This window comes from Salvelinus sp. IW2-2015, unplaced genomic scaffold (genome assembly GCF_002910315.2).
Source record: "Salvelinus sp. IW2-2015 unplaced genomic scaffold, ASM291031v2 Un_scaffold16477, whole genome shotgun sequence".
NCBI lineage: Eukaryota > Metazoa > Chordata > Actinopteri > Salmoniformes > Salmonidae > Salvelinus > Salvelinus sp. IW2-2015.
The window spans coordinates 333,706-350,136 of record NW_019957605.1 but is presented as its reverse complement, the minus strand read 5'-3'; the positions used below and the strand labels follow the sequence as shown (position 1 = coordinate 350,136).

At 42.2% G+C, this 16,431-nt stretch overlaps 1 protein-coding gene across 3 annotated transcripts in view; it reads right to left on the bottom strand.

Moving 5' to 3' along the window:
* The window catches only part of LOC112080766 (serine/threonine-protein kinase WNK2-like), a 95,507-nt gene that overhangs the window by 30,284 nt on the left and 48,792 nt on the right, over positions 1-16,431 (bottom strand). For all 3 annotated transcript variants that reach the window (XM_024146673.2, XM_024146672.2, XM_070442703.1), the window contains exons 6-7: positions 10,277-10,365; positions 9,483-9,702 (exon numbers count right to left, since the gene is read on the bottom strand). In XM_024146673.2, coding sequence (XP_024002441.1) covers positions 9,483-9,702; positions 10,277-10,365 — 309 coding nt within the window. The remainder of the gene's footprint in view (positions 1-9,482; positions 9,703-10,276; positions 10,366-16,431) is intronic.

The window sequence follows — 16,431 nt, the reverse complement described above, 5'->3', positions numbered from 1 at the left end:
AAAAATATATATAAAAAAATAAATATATAAAAATAATATATAAAAAATATATATATAATATATATATATATATTTGTAATAATGACAATTACAACAATACTGAATGAACAATGAACACTTGTATTTTAACTTAATATAATACATAAATAAAATCAATTTAGTCTGAAAATAAATAATGAAACATGTTCAATTTGGTTTAAATAATGAAAAAACACAGTGTTGGAGAAGAAAGTACAAGTGCAATATGTGCCATGTAAGAAAGCTAACGTTTAAGTTCCTTGCTCAGAACATGAGAACATATGAAAGATGGTGGTTCCTTTTAACATGAGTCTTCAATATTCCCAGGTAAGAAGTTTTAGGTTGTAGTTATTATAGGAATTATAGAACTATTTCTCTCTATAGCATTTGTATTTCATAGACCGATTAATCCGTCGACCTCTAATTCATATATTAGCCATTTCAGAGAAACTTAGATAATTCCTTTGGTGATACAGCAGTAGCAATACAAGGATATAACAACTACAGAAGAGACAGAAATGCCTACGGGGAGGTCGGTGTGAGTGAGTGAGTAGAATGTGAGCCACAGTACATGAACAGTATTCAGACCCCTTCACTTTTCCCACATTTTGTTACGTTACAGCCTTATTCTAAAATGTATATTAAATTTTAAAAAATCCTCATCAATCTACACAAAATACCCCATAATGAAAAAGTGAAAACAGGTTGTTTTTTTMGCAAAAAATGTGAACTTAAATACTTTATTTACATAAGTATTCAGACCCATGAAATTCCAAATTGAGCTGAGGTGCATTCTGTGTCTATTGATCATCCTTGAGATGTTTCCACAACTTGATTGGAGTCCCCTGTGGTAAATTCAATTGATTGGACATGATTTGGAAAGGAACACACCTGTGTATATAAAGGTTCCACAGTTGACAGTGCATGTCAGAGCAAAAATCAAGCCATGATGTCAAAGGAATTGTCCGTAGAGCTCCAAGACAGGATTGAGTCGAGGCACAGATCTGGGGAAGGGTACCAAAACATTTCTTCCGCATTGAAGGTCCCCATCTCTTTTAAATGGAAGAAGTTTGGAACCACCAAGACTCTTCCTAGAGCTGGCTGCCCAGCCAAATTGAGCAATCGGGGGAGAAAGGTTTTGGTCAGGGAGGTGACCAAGAACCTGATGGTCACTCTGACAGAGCTCTAGAGTTCATCTGTGGAGATGGGAGAACCTTCCAGATGGACAACCATCTCTGCGACACCACCAATCAGGCCTTTCTGGTAGAGTGGCCAGATGGTAACCAGTCCTCTGGAAAAGGCACATGACAGCCCGCTTGGAGTTTGTGAAAACGCACCTAAAGACTCTTAGACCATGAAAAACAAGATTCTCTGGTCTGATGAAACCAAGATTGAACTCTTTGACCTTCATGCCAAGCGTCARGTCTGGAAGAAACTCCGCACTCAGGACCTCAGACTGGGGCGAAGGTTCACCGTTCCAACAGTACAAGGACCCTAAGCACACAGCCAAGACAACGCAGGAGTTGCTTTCGGGACAAGTCTCTGAATGTCCTTGAGTGGCCCAGCCAGAGCTCAGACTTGAACCGGATCAAACATCTCTGGAAAACCCTGAAAATAGCTGTGCCGCAATGCTCCTCATCCAATCTGGAGAGGATCTGCAGAGAAGAATGAAAGAAACTCCCCAAATACAGGTGTGCCAAGCTTGTAGCGTCATACCCAAGAAGACTCAGTGCTGTAATGACTACCAAAGGTGCTTCGACAAAGTACTGAGTAAAGTGTCTGAATACTTACGAAGATCTCATGTCAAGTGTTATTGAAGTGTTGTGGTTGCAGGTTCACCCGCCTCATGTAAAGTCTATTATTTTAGTGTATTGCTATAGGCCACCAAGAAGTAACAGTCAGTATCTAGATACTGTGTGTGAAATGCCTGACAGTGTGTGTGATGTTATCAAAGAGGATTGAGAAAGGCCCTCTCCTGTTTCAACATGACAATGCCCCTGTGCACAAAGCGAGGTCCATACAGAAATGGTTTGTCAAGATCGGTGTGGGAGAACTTGACTGGCCTGCACAGAGCCCTGACCTAAAACCCCATCGAACACCTTTGGGATGAATTGGAACGCCGACTGCGCCGACTAATGCTCGTGGCTGAATTGAAGCAAGTCCCCGCAGCAATGTTCCAACATCTAGTGGAAAGCCTCCCCAGAAGAGTGTGTGTCTATTTGTTAATAACAGTTGGTGCGCGATGTCTAATATTAAAGAAGTCACAAGGTATTGCTCGCCTGAGGRAGAGTACCTCATGATAAGCTGTAGACCGCACTATCTACCAAGAGAGTTCTCATCTATATTATTCGTAGSCGTCCATTTACCACCACAAACCAATGCTGGCACTAAGACTGCACTCAACGAGCTGTATAAGGGCATAAGCAAACAAGAAAATGCTCATCCAGAAGCGGTGTTCCTAGTGGCCGGGGACTTTGATGCAGGCAAACAAATCTGTTTTACCTCATTTCTACCAGCATGTCAAATGTGCCACCAGAGAAAAAAAACAAAAAACTCTAGACCACTTTTACTCCACACACAGAGACACATACAAGGCTCTCCCTCACCCTCCATTTGGGAAATCTGACCATAATTCTATCCTCCTGATTCCTGCTTACAACTAAAAACTAAAGCAGGAAGTACCAGTGACTCGCTCAATATGGAAGTGGTCAGATGATGCGGATGCTATGCTACAGTGCTGTTTTGCTAGCACAGACTGGAATACGTTCCGTGATTCATCCAATGGCATTGAGGAGTATACCACTTCAGTCACCGGCTTCATCAATGAGTGCATCAACGACGTCGTCCCCACAGTGACCGTGCGTACATATCCCAACCAGAAGCCATGGAATACAGGCAACATCCYCAGCGAGCTAAAGGCTAGAGCTGCCGCTTTCAAGGAGCGGGACACTAATCCGGATGCTTATAAGAAACCCTGCTATGCCCCCAGACGAACCATCAAACAGGCAAAGCATCAATCCTACTACACTGGCTCTGATGCTCGTCGGATGTGGCAGGGCTTGCAAATTATTACGGACTACAAAGGGAAGCACAGCCACGAGCTGCCCAGTGACGGAAGCCTACCAGATGAAAAAAAGCGAAATGCCTTTTATGCTCGCTTCGAGGCAAGCAACACTGAAGCATGCATGAGATCACTAGCTGTTCCGGACGACTTTGTGATCACGCTTTCCGTAGTCGATGTGAGCAAGACCTTTAAACAGGTCAACATTCACAAGGCCGCGGGGCCYYACGGATTACCAGGGCTTGCACTCAGAATATACGCGGACCAACCCGTGTCTTCACTAATATTTTTCAACCTCTCCCTGACCGAGTCTGTAATACCTACATGTTTCAAGCAGATCATAGTCCCTGTYCCCAAGAATGCGAAGTTAACCTGCCTAAATGACAACCACGTCAGTAGCCATGAAGTGCTTTGAAAGGCATCATCATCCCGGAAACCCTAGACCCACTCCATTTCGCATACCGCCCCAACAGATCCACAAATGATGCAATCTCAATCGCACTCCACACTGCCCTTTCCCACCTGAACAAAAGGAACACCTATGTGAGAATGCTGTTAATTGACTACAGCTCAGCATTCAACACCATAGTGCCCACAAAGCTCATCACTAAGCTAAGGACCCTGGGACTAAACACCTCACTCTGCAACTGGATCCTGGACTTCCTGAAGGGCCGCCCCCAGGTGGTAAGGGTAGGCAACAACACATCTGCCACGCTGATCCTCAACACCGGGGCCCCTCAGAGGTGTGTGCTCAGTCCTGTACTCCCTGTTCACCCACYACTGCGTGGCCAAGCACGACTCCAACACCATTATTAAGTTTGCTGATGACACAACAGTGGTAGGCCTGATCACTGACAATGATGAGACAGCCTATAGGGAGGAGGTCAGAGACCTGGCAGTGTGGTGCCAGGACAACAACCTCTCCCTCAATGTAAGCAAGACAAAGGAAATCATTGTGGACTACATGAGAAGAAGGGCCGAACTATTATGATCCAAACACACCAAGACAGTCGTGAAGAGGGCACGACAACATCTTTCCCCCCCATGAGACTGAAAAGATGTGGCATGAGTCCCCAGATCTTCAAAAAGTTATACAGCTGCACCATCGAGAGCATCCTGAACGGTTGCATCACCGCCTGATATGGCAACTGCTCGGCATCTGACCATAAGGCGCTACAGACAGTAGTGAGTACGGCCCAATACATCACTGGGGCCAGGCCTTCCTCTGACACTAGACGGTGTCAGAGGAAGGCCCAAAAAGTTGTCAAAGATTACAGTCACACAAGTCATAGACTGTTCTCTCTGCTACCGCACGGCAAACGGTACCGGAGCGCCAAGTCTATGTGCAAAAGGGTCCTTAACAGCTTCTACCCCCAAGCCATTTATTTATTTATTTATTTTACCATTATTTTACCAGGTAAGTTGACTGAGAACACATTCTCATTTGCAGCAACGACCTGGGGAATAGTTACAGGGGAGAGGAGGGGGATGAAAGAGCCAATTATAAACTGGGGATTATTAGGTGACATGATGGTTTGAGGCCAGATTGGGAATTTAGCCAGGACACCGTGGTTAACACCCTACTCTTACGATAAGTGCCATGGATCTTTAATGACTCAGAGAGTCAGGACACCCGTTTAACGTCCCATCCGAAAGACGGCACCCTACACAAGGGCAGTGTCGCCCAAAAGCCATAAGATGGCTGAACAATTAATCAAATGGCCACCCACACTATTTACATTGACCACCCCCCCTTTGCTTTTACACTGCTGCTACTTGCTGTTTATTATCTATGCATAGTCACTTTACCCCTACCTACATCTACAAATTACCTTAACTAACCTGTACCCCCGCACATTGACTTGGTACCGATACCCCCTGTATATAGCCTCGTTATTGTTATGTCATCTTATTTGTGTTACTTTTTATTTTACACTAGTTTATTTAGCAAATCTTTTCTTAACTCTATTTCTTTAACTGCATTGTTGGTTAGGTAAGCATTTCATGGTAAGGTCTACAGCTGTATTCGGCATATGTGACAAATACAATTTGATAGACAAAAGCATAAGGCAAAATATTCTGTGGTCTGATGAGACAAAATGAAACTCTTTGGCCTAAATGCAAAGCGTTATTTCTGGAGAAAACCTGGCACTGCTCATCACCGTCTAACACCATCTCTACCGTGAAGCATGGTGGTGGCAGCATCATGCTATGGGGATGCTTTCTGTGGAAAGACGTGAAGATTGCTTTTCACCACAGCTGCCCATCTAACTTAATTGAGCTTGAGAAAATCTGCAAGGAAGAACAGGAGATTATGTGTGTGGATCATTGAGAAAAAAAAGTGTCAGGCTYTAACAACAAAATGTGGAATAAGTCAAGGAGTATGAATACCCCACAATACATGCCACCAGGGGTCTCTACACAGTCCCCAAGTCCAAAAGAAATGCACAGCAACACACAGTATTATACGGAGCCATGATGGCATGAAACTCCCTTCCATCTACAATTAATCAAGSAAACAGCAAAATTAGCTTACAAATATAGAGATTAAACATGTCATGGAATGCTGTTTTGTGTGGACCCCAGGAAGAATAGCTGCTGCTTCGGCAAAAGCTAATGGGGATCCGAATAAACCAATAAAGTCACACACTTTTGACAGCCTGACCCCATTGACAAAAGGAAAGCTTAACACACTGACACCACACAAAGCAACAGTAAAGCAAACACAAACCCAAGCCTGTCCCACTCCCACAAATAGCCTACAGGGTAAAATAAACATTCAATAATCTATTTACAGCTTAAACACCATACCCGAATACACGAGCTCACTAACACAGCCATACAATGCAGGTCACCTAGACATGATCAGATATCAAGACGTCTGCTAAGGGCTGTTTTGAACACTTAAGACACAACAGAAGAGGGCAAACATACTAAGCTAAGACAGGGAAAAACAAAGACAAAGCTAATTCCTTGTCTACAATAAACAACAGAGGGATCTCAAGCGGTGCCACCGCCAACCCTACTTTTGTACTCTAATAACCCTCTTCGCCAGTGAGCAGATCTCGATTTTCACTTCAGAGGCACGGTCTCAGCCCAGTGCTCTTCAAACGGGCATAAAGCCCATATCTGTTTACAGTTAAACAACTTGGACAAAATCTGAAACAAGTTGGATTTGAGGTCTGAGAACAATCTGGAGGGGGAAATAGTAGCTGGATCCATCAGAAAGTGTTAGATAAAACTGCACAAAGCTCCGGAAAACTTTATTGTAGATTAAGTACACAGAAATATTTACAGAAGTCTTATCTGATGGTGGGCGTTTGTTGGACAAAAAGAAGCAAACAGGAAGAAAAAATAAAACCGCAATCACTGGATTCCTGGAAGTGGAGAGCGTATCCCTGCCAATCTGCAAGAGGGCGCATTCCCTGATGATGAGATTGGAGCACTGTTGGTACACGGTCTGCCTGGACACCACACACAGACCTCTTGCCCTCTACAACTAGCTACTAGACTAACCCCCAACATGTTTATATTTGATGAACAATGACAACCCTGAAAAAGGCACTACGTGCCGAAACGTTGGTTGCTATACCAACTAAATGTTTGGGAGCATAATGAGTAATAATAATATAAAAGTGTCTTAATAGGGTGTTGCGCCCACCACAAGCCGTCAGAACAGCTTTAAMGCACCTTGGCATAGATTCTTCAAGTTTCTGGAACTCTATTGGAAGGTGACACCATTCTTCCACAAGAAAATTCCATCATTTGGCAAATTGTTGATGGAAAACACTGTCTCAGGCACTGCTCCAGAATCTCCCATAAGTGTTCAATTGGGTTAGTTCTGGTGACAGATGGCCAWGGCATACAGTTGAAGTCAGAAGTTTAAATACACTTAGGTTGGAGTCATTAAAACTTGTTTTTCAACCACWCCACAAATTTCTTGTTAACAAACTATAGTTTTGGCAKGTCGGTTAGGACATCTAATATTTAAATGTATTTGGCTAAMGTGTATGTAAACTTCCGACTTCAACTGTATATATTGAAGAAAAATATAAAACGCAGYAAAAGCTACTTTCTCTCTTATTGTGCATGAATTTGTTTACATCCTTGTTAGTGAGCATTTCTCCTTTGCAAATATAATCCATCCACCTGCCAGGTGTGGCATATCAAGAAGCTGATTAACCAGCATGATCATTACACAGGTGTAGTTCCCCCATCTTATAAATATTGGGTGGYCGATATGGCCAAATTATCATATCATGGTATTTTTCAAATTTTTGACAGTATTTTATGTTTTTGATCAATAAAAGTTCTACATTTGCTTTATGAGTAGTGTGTGACCCGAGGGTGGCAACACATATTCTAAATGAGTTCAATGAGTCTTTCTCCATTCTGATTGGTTTATACTGTTCAATTCAACTTCAACCTAAAATCATTTCCTGCATTTCCATCAATTTCTGCATTTCCTGCACTRATTTGAGATCATTGCCACMYRATGGGCTAAAATACTAGGCCTTATTTTTAACCAAATGCTGCAATTGCGATTTAMATCAAAACARTTGGGTGAACTTTTGGAATCATGGAAATAGAATGAATATAAATAATAGTGGGCACTTTGAATACATTGTTTTTGACATGACAACGAATGAAAATGCCATGGACGAGTTATTGTGACAGGGTAGGAACCAAAGTGATGTTCTGTGTTTCCTAGGGGACCCTATAATCTTTGGCTACATTAAATCTTTATTCATACAGCCAACATATTCATGCTTCGCCTACTCCTCTTTGATTTAGAAGATACTGTTGCACAAACATGCTGATTTAAGCCTCCACCAGTACTGGTATCAGGCTGTATTAGCTAGCTACGTTTGCTCTGACTCAGTACTTTTATTAGCTAGTTAGCTAACCAGCGATTTAGCTTAACTTGCRAAGAAAACACAAACTAGCTGTTTGCAGATGTAAGAAACAAACTAATATTTAACATTTAACAAACCAAACGACACAAAATATCGTCATAGAAGGTAAAGTAAAAACCTAAACCGGTTCGTGCATAAATATCAGTATATAGTAAAATACAGTATACCACCTAGCCCTAGTGGGAAGTGTGCTGTAATCTCTGAAATGTAAAAAAAAAAAATGTAATTCAATACACATGGGAACTCCAAACTGTTTTATGATGCTTGGGCTCCATTCCGGTCTTACTTTATACAGTCCACCACCCTCTGATGGCATTCTCATTAAAACAAAAARAAATCTGTATTTGACACCCCTGTGATTTACTGGTTGGAGGAGCATTTATGTGTTTTTTTGGGAAGACCTTGAGGTTGGCGATGTGCCTACTGATTCTTATTGAGTGTGACTTGTGGATGCCTTATTCTTCTTGCCCTGTCAAAGCCTAAAATGTGAGCTTGTTTTGCCCTGTTTGTAAAAAATGTAAGTGTAAATATAGTAAAAAAATAAATAAAATAGCATTGTAAACTTTCATTTTGGTCCAATGGATGGTCAGTCTGTGGCCATGACTGTCTGTGAGTGGTTGCATTTCTTCACCCCTAGTCTGTTTACAGGAACAATGGCAAGGTGACCGCTCTSTTCCTGTATTAACTACAGATTGCCCTTTAACCTTTGTACTTTTCTGCCCAGTGTGTTTAAATTGTCTAAAGTACAGTATCTTTATAGTTGAAATAAGTTTTTTTTTCTAGTTGAGCATATATTATTTATATTGTGTTGTCTTGTGTGTAAACTGAATAAACAGACTTTTCAAAAAAATTAAATCTGAGATCAAGTTTGAATATGCTGTCCAATGATTTCCAACCAAAGTTACTGAGCTTGAGCAATTTTGACCAAAACAATGTACATGTAGCCCAAAGAGTTGTGCAAAGTTGGTGGAATACTATTCAATAAGATTTACAGCTGTAATGGCTGCCCAACGTGCTTCCACCCACGTATTAACTCTGGGGTGTGAAAACACGCACAATCAAGACATCTTTGTTTTTACATTTTCTAGAACTTTCTTTCACTTTGAAAATGTGTAGATCAGTAAGAAAACGATCAAATTTTAATCCCTTTTTAGATAGTAAAGCAGCAAAATGTGAAGACTGTCCAAGCGGTGTGTAGACTTTCACTAGGCACTGTAGGTTGAAGATGATCACTCAGAATGGCTGTGTATTTACTGCCGTTTACCTTGCCCTCTAAGGGGTTGAGTAGACCTAAACAATGCCTGGAAAATGCAACCCACACCATAACAGAGCCGCAAGAACCAGCATTTACTCAAGTARTTACATTATTCAGGACAAATTCAAACCCCACCTTGGATGGCAATGTCTGTTCAACCAGTCTAATGCTACACTCCACCCATGTATTCAACCATCAAACTATCCATCCATCCACCCACCYTCCATCTTACCATCTCTTGGGCCACGCCCTCCGAGCTCTCTTTTTCCAGTTCAAAGGTAAACTCAATGGCTCCGCTCTCCTTGTATTTTCCCTTCAGCTTCTTTGGGTCTTCCACCCACAGCTTCAGGGCGATGGCCGCCTTCTTCCCATCATCCTCCTCGGCCAGCTCCACCCGCACCCCTGTGTCCTCCGCAAAGAAGGCGTGGTTCAGCAGGTCCTTTATGGAGTACCTGGGAGGAAGGAACAATAAAAACGACCCTTTATCACTGTGCTAACATGGCATGGCTCCAACTTGACCTTCTGTCATTTTACAGATTTAGCCCAAATAAACTTCAAATGAGTCATATCAACTCCCAAGTACAGTGACCTAATGCCCTCCACCTAATTCAGTAGTTTTGTCATGCAGGAGCTGAAAGACTCTRCTGAGCACCAATGTTCTCAGTGTTCCGGTCTGTACAGAGCCATAAGAACAGTATAAGCCCTTATCTAAGAACACCCTCCATTTACTAGCTGCCAGGACAAGGAACGAGAGAGAACTGTACACAATCACCTCTCAGTATGAAAACCTGCCACAGAGGCGGTTTTAAGGGTTATTTTCTCCTCTGTATTAAACCCATTATTATTCAAGTTAACAGAGGATGGCCTACAGATCGAGAKGGGAGATTGGAATGTTGTTGAGAGCCCCGAATGTCATCGATGTGGTGATAGGATGTGGGCAGATGAAGCGAGGTATGGAGGGGTGACGGAGCACCTTGGTGGCCCTATGGCCAAGCGGTGGGCAGAGACGCAGGTACAGTCACTCACCGCTCCTCTTTCTTCTGGCAGATGCACTCGCCAATAATCTCCTTGATTTCAGGATCCACAACCTTGTTGTAGCTGGCAGGCTTCACCCCCTGATAACAAAAAAGGAAGGGAAAAAAACAGTTCAGAGGGATGCCCGGAAGTCATGAGTAAGTATGGTGGAGGAAATAAAAAGGGAGACAGAGAGAGATGGCCARATGTATTCACATAACTTTTGGTAGGCTGTCATAATTTCCCAAATGTTTTTGTTTGCACACCTCATAAATTGTTAGTGTTATGACATTCTGACTTTAGTAGTTTTCTGAACAATGTGCAAACTAGAGGTCGAKCGATTATGATGTTTCAACGCCGATACCGATTATTGGAGGACCAAAAAAAGTCGATACAGATAAAAAAATAAAAAATAAAAAATCGGCAGATTTTTAAAATTTTATTTATTTGTAACAATGACAATTACAACAATACTGAATGAACACTTATTTTAACTTAATATAATACATCAATAAAATCAATTTAGCCTCAAATAAATAATGAAACATGTTCAATTTGGTTTAAATAATGCAAAAACAAAGTAAAAGTGCAATATGTGCCATGTAAGAAAGCTAACGTTTAAGTTCCTTGCTCAGAACCTGAGAACATATGAAAGCTGGTGGTTCCTTTTAACATGAGTCTTCAATATTCCCAGGTGAGAAGTTTTAGATTGTAGTTAAAGGAATTATAGGACTATTTCTCTCTATACCATTTGTATTTCATATACCTTTGACTATTGGATGTTCTTATAGGCACTTTAGTATTGCCAGTGTAACAGTATAGCTTCCGTCCCTCTCCTCGCTCCTACCTGGGCTCGAACCAGGAACACAACGACAACAGCCACCCTCGAAGCAGCGTTACCCATGCAGAGCAAGAGGAACAACTACTCCAAGTCTCAGAGCGAGTGACGTTTGAAACGCTATTAGCGCGCACCCTGCTAAATAGCTAGCCATTTCACATCGGTTACACCAGCCTAATCTCGGGAGTTGATAGGCTTGAAGTCATAAACAGCACAATGCTTGAAGCATTGCGAAGAGCTGCTGGCAAAACGCACAAAAGTGCTGTTTGAATGAATGCTTACGAACATGCTGGTGCCTACCATCTCTCAGTCAGACTGCCTTAGGTCATTAATATGGTCGAATCTGGAAACTATCATCTCGAAAACAAAACGTTTATTCTTTCAGTGATATACGGAACCGTTCCGTATTTTATCTAACGGGTGGCATCCATAAGTCTAAATATTCCTGTTACATTGCACAACCTTCAATGTTATGTCATTATTACGTAAAATTCTGGCAAATTAGTTCGCAGTGAGCCAGGTGGCCCAAACTGTTGCATATGACTCTGCGTGCAATGAAGCAAGAGAAGTGACACAATGTCACCTGGTTAATATTGCCTGCTAACCTGGATTTCTTTCAGCTAAATATGTAGGTTTAAAAATATATACTTGTGTATTGATTTTAAGAAAGGCATTGATGTTTATGGTTAGGTACACGGAGCAACGACAGTCCTTTTTCACGAATGCCACCGCATCGATTATATGCAATGCAGGACACGCTAGATAAACTAGTAATATCATCAACCATGTGTAGTTAAAAAATAATTAATCAATCATAATCACTAGTTTATAAGATAAGTTTAATGCTAGCTAGAAATTTACCTTGGCTTCTTACTGCATTTGTGTAACAGGCAGGCTCCTCGTGGAGTGCAATGTAAAGCAGGTAGTTAGAGCGTTGGACTAGTTAACTGTAAGGTTGCAAGATTGAATCCCTGAGCTGACATGGTAAAAATCTGTCGTTCTGCCCCTGAACAAAGCAGTTAACCCACCGTTCCTAGGCCGTCATTGAAAATAAGAATGTGTTCTTAACTGACTTGCCTAGTTAAATAAAGGTGTAAAAAAAAGGTGTTAAAAAAAATCTGATTGTTATGAAAACTTGAAATCGGCCCTAATTAAATCGGCCATTCCAATTAATCGGTCGACCTCTAGTGCAAACAACTCATTAAAAACTTTGATCACATTTCAAGAGGTGTCAACATCACTTGTCAGATCGTTAATGCTTTAAACAAGCCCCTTTCTGCAACTCTGTGGACTGAAAATAGTATTTTCAGGAACTGACACATTCATACAGATACTTATACACTGTATGCATTCTGGTTTATAGCTATCAGAGTTTCCCGATAAAGGATAAATAAATAGACTTCTGTGGTCTCTCTAGGGCATGCCGATATTCATAGAGTAAAGTAGACAGCGAAAAAAAACTGCTGCTGCCAGACAGACGGGGTTCTGTTTCTAAAAGCAGGTGGATATAGCCTGGTTCCAGATATGTACAGTTGAAGTCGGAAGTTTACATACACCTCAGCCAAATACATTAAACTCAGTTTTTCACAATTCCTGACATTTAATCATAGTAAAAATTCCCCGTCTTAGGTCAGTTAGGATCACCACTTTATTTTAAGAATGTGAAATGTCAGAATAATAGCAGAGAATGAWTTATTACAGCTTTTATTTCTTTCATCACATTCCCAGTGGGTCAGAGGTTTACATACACTCAATTAGTATTTGGTAGCATTGCCTTTAAATTGTTTAACTTTGGTCAAACGTTTTGGGTAACCTTCCACAAGCTTCCCACAATAAGTTGGGTGAATTTTGGCCCATCCTCCTGACAGAGCTGGTGTAACTGAGTCAGGTTTGTAGGCCTCCTTGCTTGCACACGCTTTTTCAGTTCTACCCACACATTTTCTATAGGATTGAGGTCAGGGCTTGGCCACTCCAATACCTTGACTTTACTGTCCTTAAGCCATTTTGCCACAACTTTGGAAGTATTGTAATGGTTTTGACTTGAGGTTATTATTTATAGGGGTGCCAGGTAGGTTGTGCCTACCAGAGKAAACATTAGTTTCTCCTTTTGGTTTGGMAGGGAATGAGTCCCATCTGGTCCYTCAAGTCCACACCAACACAAAGGACTTATGTAAAAGTCAGGATGAAAATACACTTTTCATAAACCCTTAAAACATTGGAAAGAACTTCAAAAACAACTATTGGATTAATGCAGCGGTTTCAGTCCGGAATAAGAGAAAACAAACAACTGCCCCAAAGAAACCGGTCTGGCTCAGACGTTGTTCAGTTCTTTGGAAAAAGGTGTTACACTTTCTCCGGTGTGTTGAAGAGATGGCTTCGGCCTTTGTACTGAACTTGTAATTCGCGGCAGGGTGGATGAGGTAGCCGACTGACTGTTCTTTCTCCTTCAGTGCTTTGGCGGCAGGTCTGAACTGCTTGCGACGTCTTGCGAGATCCGCGCTCATATCCGGGAAAAGGCTGACCCTCTTCATGAACAATGGTTTATGTCCCTTTGGCTCTTGCGAGTTGCAGTACCTTCTCTCTGTCTTGGAACGGAGGAACCTGATCAGGACGGCCCGTTGGGGGCTCATCTGGCCGGGGTTTTCGGCGGCTGATGTTCTGTGGGGCGCGTTCGATTGTTATTCAGTGGTAGCGTACCAGGTATTATCGATCATCATACTATTTTCCAAACCATAAAAACCGTTCACTCTAATAAGTCCTCACACTAAATAAATACATAATCATTACGGTATTACTCACCCCAAAACAAATTAATACGTATTTACAATAGGTTGTAGTCCAGTCGGTAGTTCCCTCCGCAACAGATCTCGCAGCGGAGAAAGGCCAGAAGAAACCGGAGAGGTGTAAGTCCACGGTACGCAAAGAGTGATCGATCCTGGGTAAACTTGGCTATTTAGGCTACAAAACACACTTTTAAAGGCAACAAACAGACAGAATGAGAAGCTTCGGAACTGAGGGTTGGAACACATTCATCATTACGTCTCCTATCACAACGCCACTTTTGCGGGCAGGCTGGAAGGTGCCTGGCTATTTAATTGGGATTAAGGGGGCAGCGCCCTATTGGAAAGGAGAAGACAGACGGTTCAGAAAATTTCAGGGCCGTCAAGTATGCTTCGGGGTCTTGTACATTTTGGACCCATTTGGCGACAAAGCTTTTAATTCCTGGATGATGCCTTGAGATGTTGCTTCAATATTCACTAATTTTTCCTACTCATGTGCATCTATTTTTGCGAAGTGCACCTGTCGCTCCTGCAGAAGCACGCTGTACAACATGAATGTGCCACCCAGCGCTTCACGGTTTGGATTGGTTGTTTTGTCCAGCTGAGGCTTTGGCTGATAATGCAAATGGTGCCAATGACCTTGGGTTATCCTCCAAACTACGCGGAGATGTGTCCACTATTGTGATAGTTGCAAAAACAGTATATAATAAGCGTGTGATCTGGAGCAAGCTAGAGTCGCTCGCTGTTCCTCTTGCTGTCGAGAACTTCCGAGCAGGACCAGACAACCGTTGCAAGGATATTAACCCTCGAGCTCTTCAAAAGTTAATTTCTAACGTTATTACTAGCATATTGGTTTCCCATACCTGATCACCGATTGAAACCACAATATTTTGCTATTCATTCTTGGAGCTGATTAAAAGATTCGTATTGGTCAACTGTTACTGCAGTTTGTGTTATCCAACAGAGACGACACTGGATCCGGTCAGCCGACGGAGGGTCAGAGACAGGAAACAATGCGCGTCCAGTAACGTCTCGATATAGATCTGTGCTAATGCGGGGTCCACGAAGATAGACCGATTACCTGCGCCTACGCAATCAGATTGAGATTAGCCCTCGTATATCTCTCAAATCGTTCAGTCTACCACACTGTTCTTCTCGCCCTCAAAAGGCAGATCATTCACTTGTTGCCAGGGAGGATTTCAGGTCGTCAATGGAAGAATGGGTTCAGACCGTTCTCTTATCGATTTTCATAGAAAGACCTTTGTTACCATCTTGAATTTCCCGGAGGAGAGTAGCCAGCATGTCGGCAGGCTCGCAAGAGGCCGAGAGCAACAGTCTGGGACTGTCGTTTGAGATATGAGGGCTAATGCTAATCTTGCTAGCGTTATCGTTATCTTGGGAATCAACGACGTTGGTCGTTCTTCTTGCCTTCTCGTCGGCGGTCCATGGCTCTTTGGGAAGGTAAGTACTTGACGATTTATCAGCCGATGTTAGAATATTGTTTCAACGTTTTATTTAGGTAATAATAGAATAACTTTGAAGAGCTCGGTTTGTCAACGTCTGCTCAGCTCCGCGGCATCACGTGCTCCAAACAGAAACTGTTTGACCATAATGACCATCGTTATGTTTGGAGGAAAAGGGGGTCTGCTTGCAAGCTGAAGAACACCATCCAACCGTGAAGCGCTGGGGTGGCAGCATCATGTTGTACAGGTGCTTTGCTGCAGGAGGGACAGGTGCACTTCGCAAAATAGATGGATCATGAGGTAGGAAAATTATGTGGATATATTGAAGCAACATCTCAAGGCACTCAGTCAGGAAAGTTAAAGCTTGGTCGCAAATGGGTCTTCCAAATGTACAATGACCCCAAGCATACTGTGAGGCCCTGAATTTTTCTGAACCGTCTGTGCTTCTCCTTCCAATAGGGCGCTTCCCCTTAATTCCCAATTAAATAGCCAGCATTAGCTGCGCAAAAGTGGGGTTGTGATGGAGACGTGAATGAGGATGTGTTCAACCCTCAGTTCCGAAGCTTCTCTATTCTGTTTGTTTTGTTGCCTTTAAAAGTGTGTTTTGTAGCCTAATAGCAAGTTTTACCCAGGATCGGATCACTCTTTGCGTCCGTGGACTACACCTCTTCGGTTGTTCTTCGTGGCCTTTCTCCGCTGGAGATCTGTTGGCGGATTGGACTGACCGACTGACTACAACCTTTTTGTATACGGTATTTAATTTGTTTTGGGTGATGTATACCGTAATGATTTATGTAGTTAGTTGTAGTTGAGGACTTATTAAGAGTTGATACGTTTGATGGTTGTGTGGGTAAAATTATTGTTATTTTGATTGTTGATTAATACTGGGTTTACGCTACACTTGAATGAACGGACAAACATTGCGTGACTTAAGGTCACTTGATGTTCCCTGAACTTCTTTACCGGGCAGGACTCTTTTTAGGCCCAAGGTACAGGACATTTTCTGGAGGAACCAGAGCTCATTATTTGTTTATATTGTTATGTGTGTGTGATCATTTATGTTGGTCAATACAACCCACGCAAAAT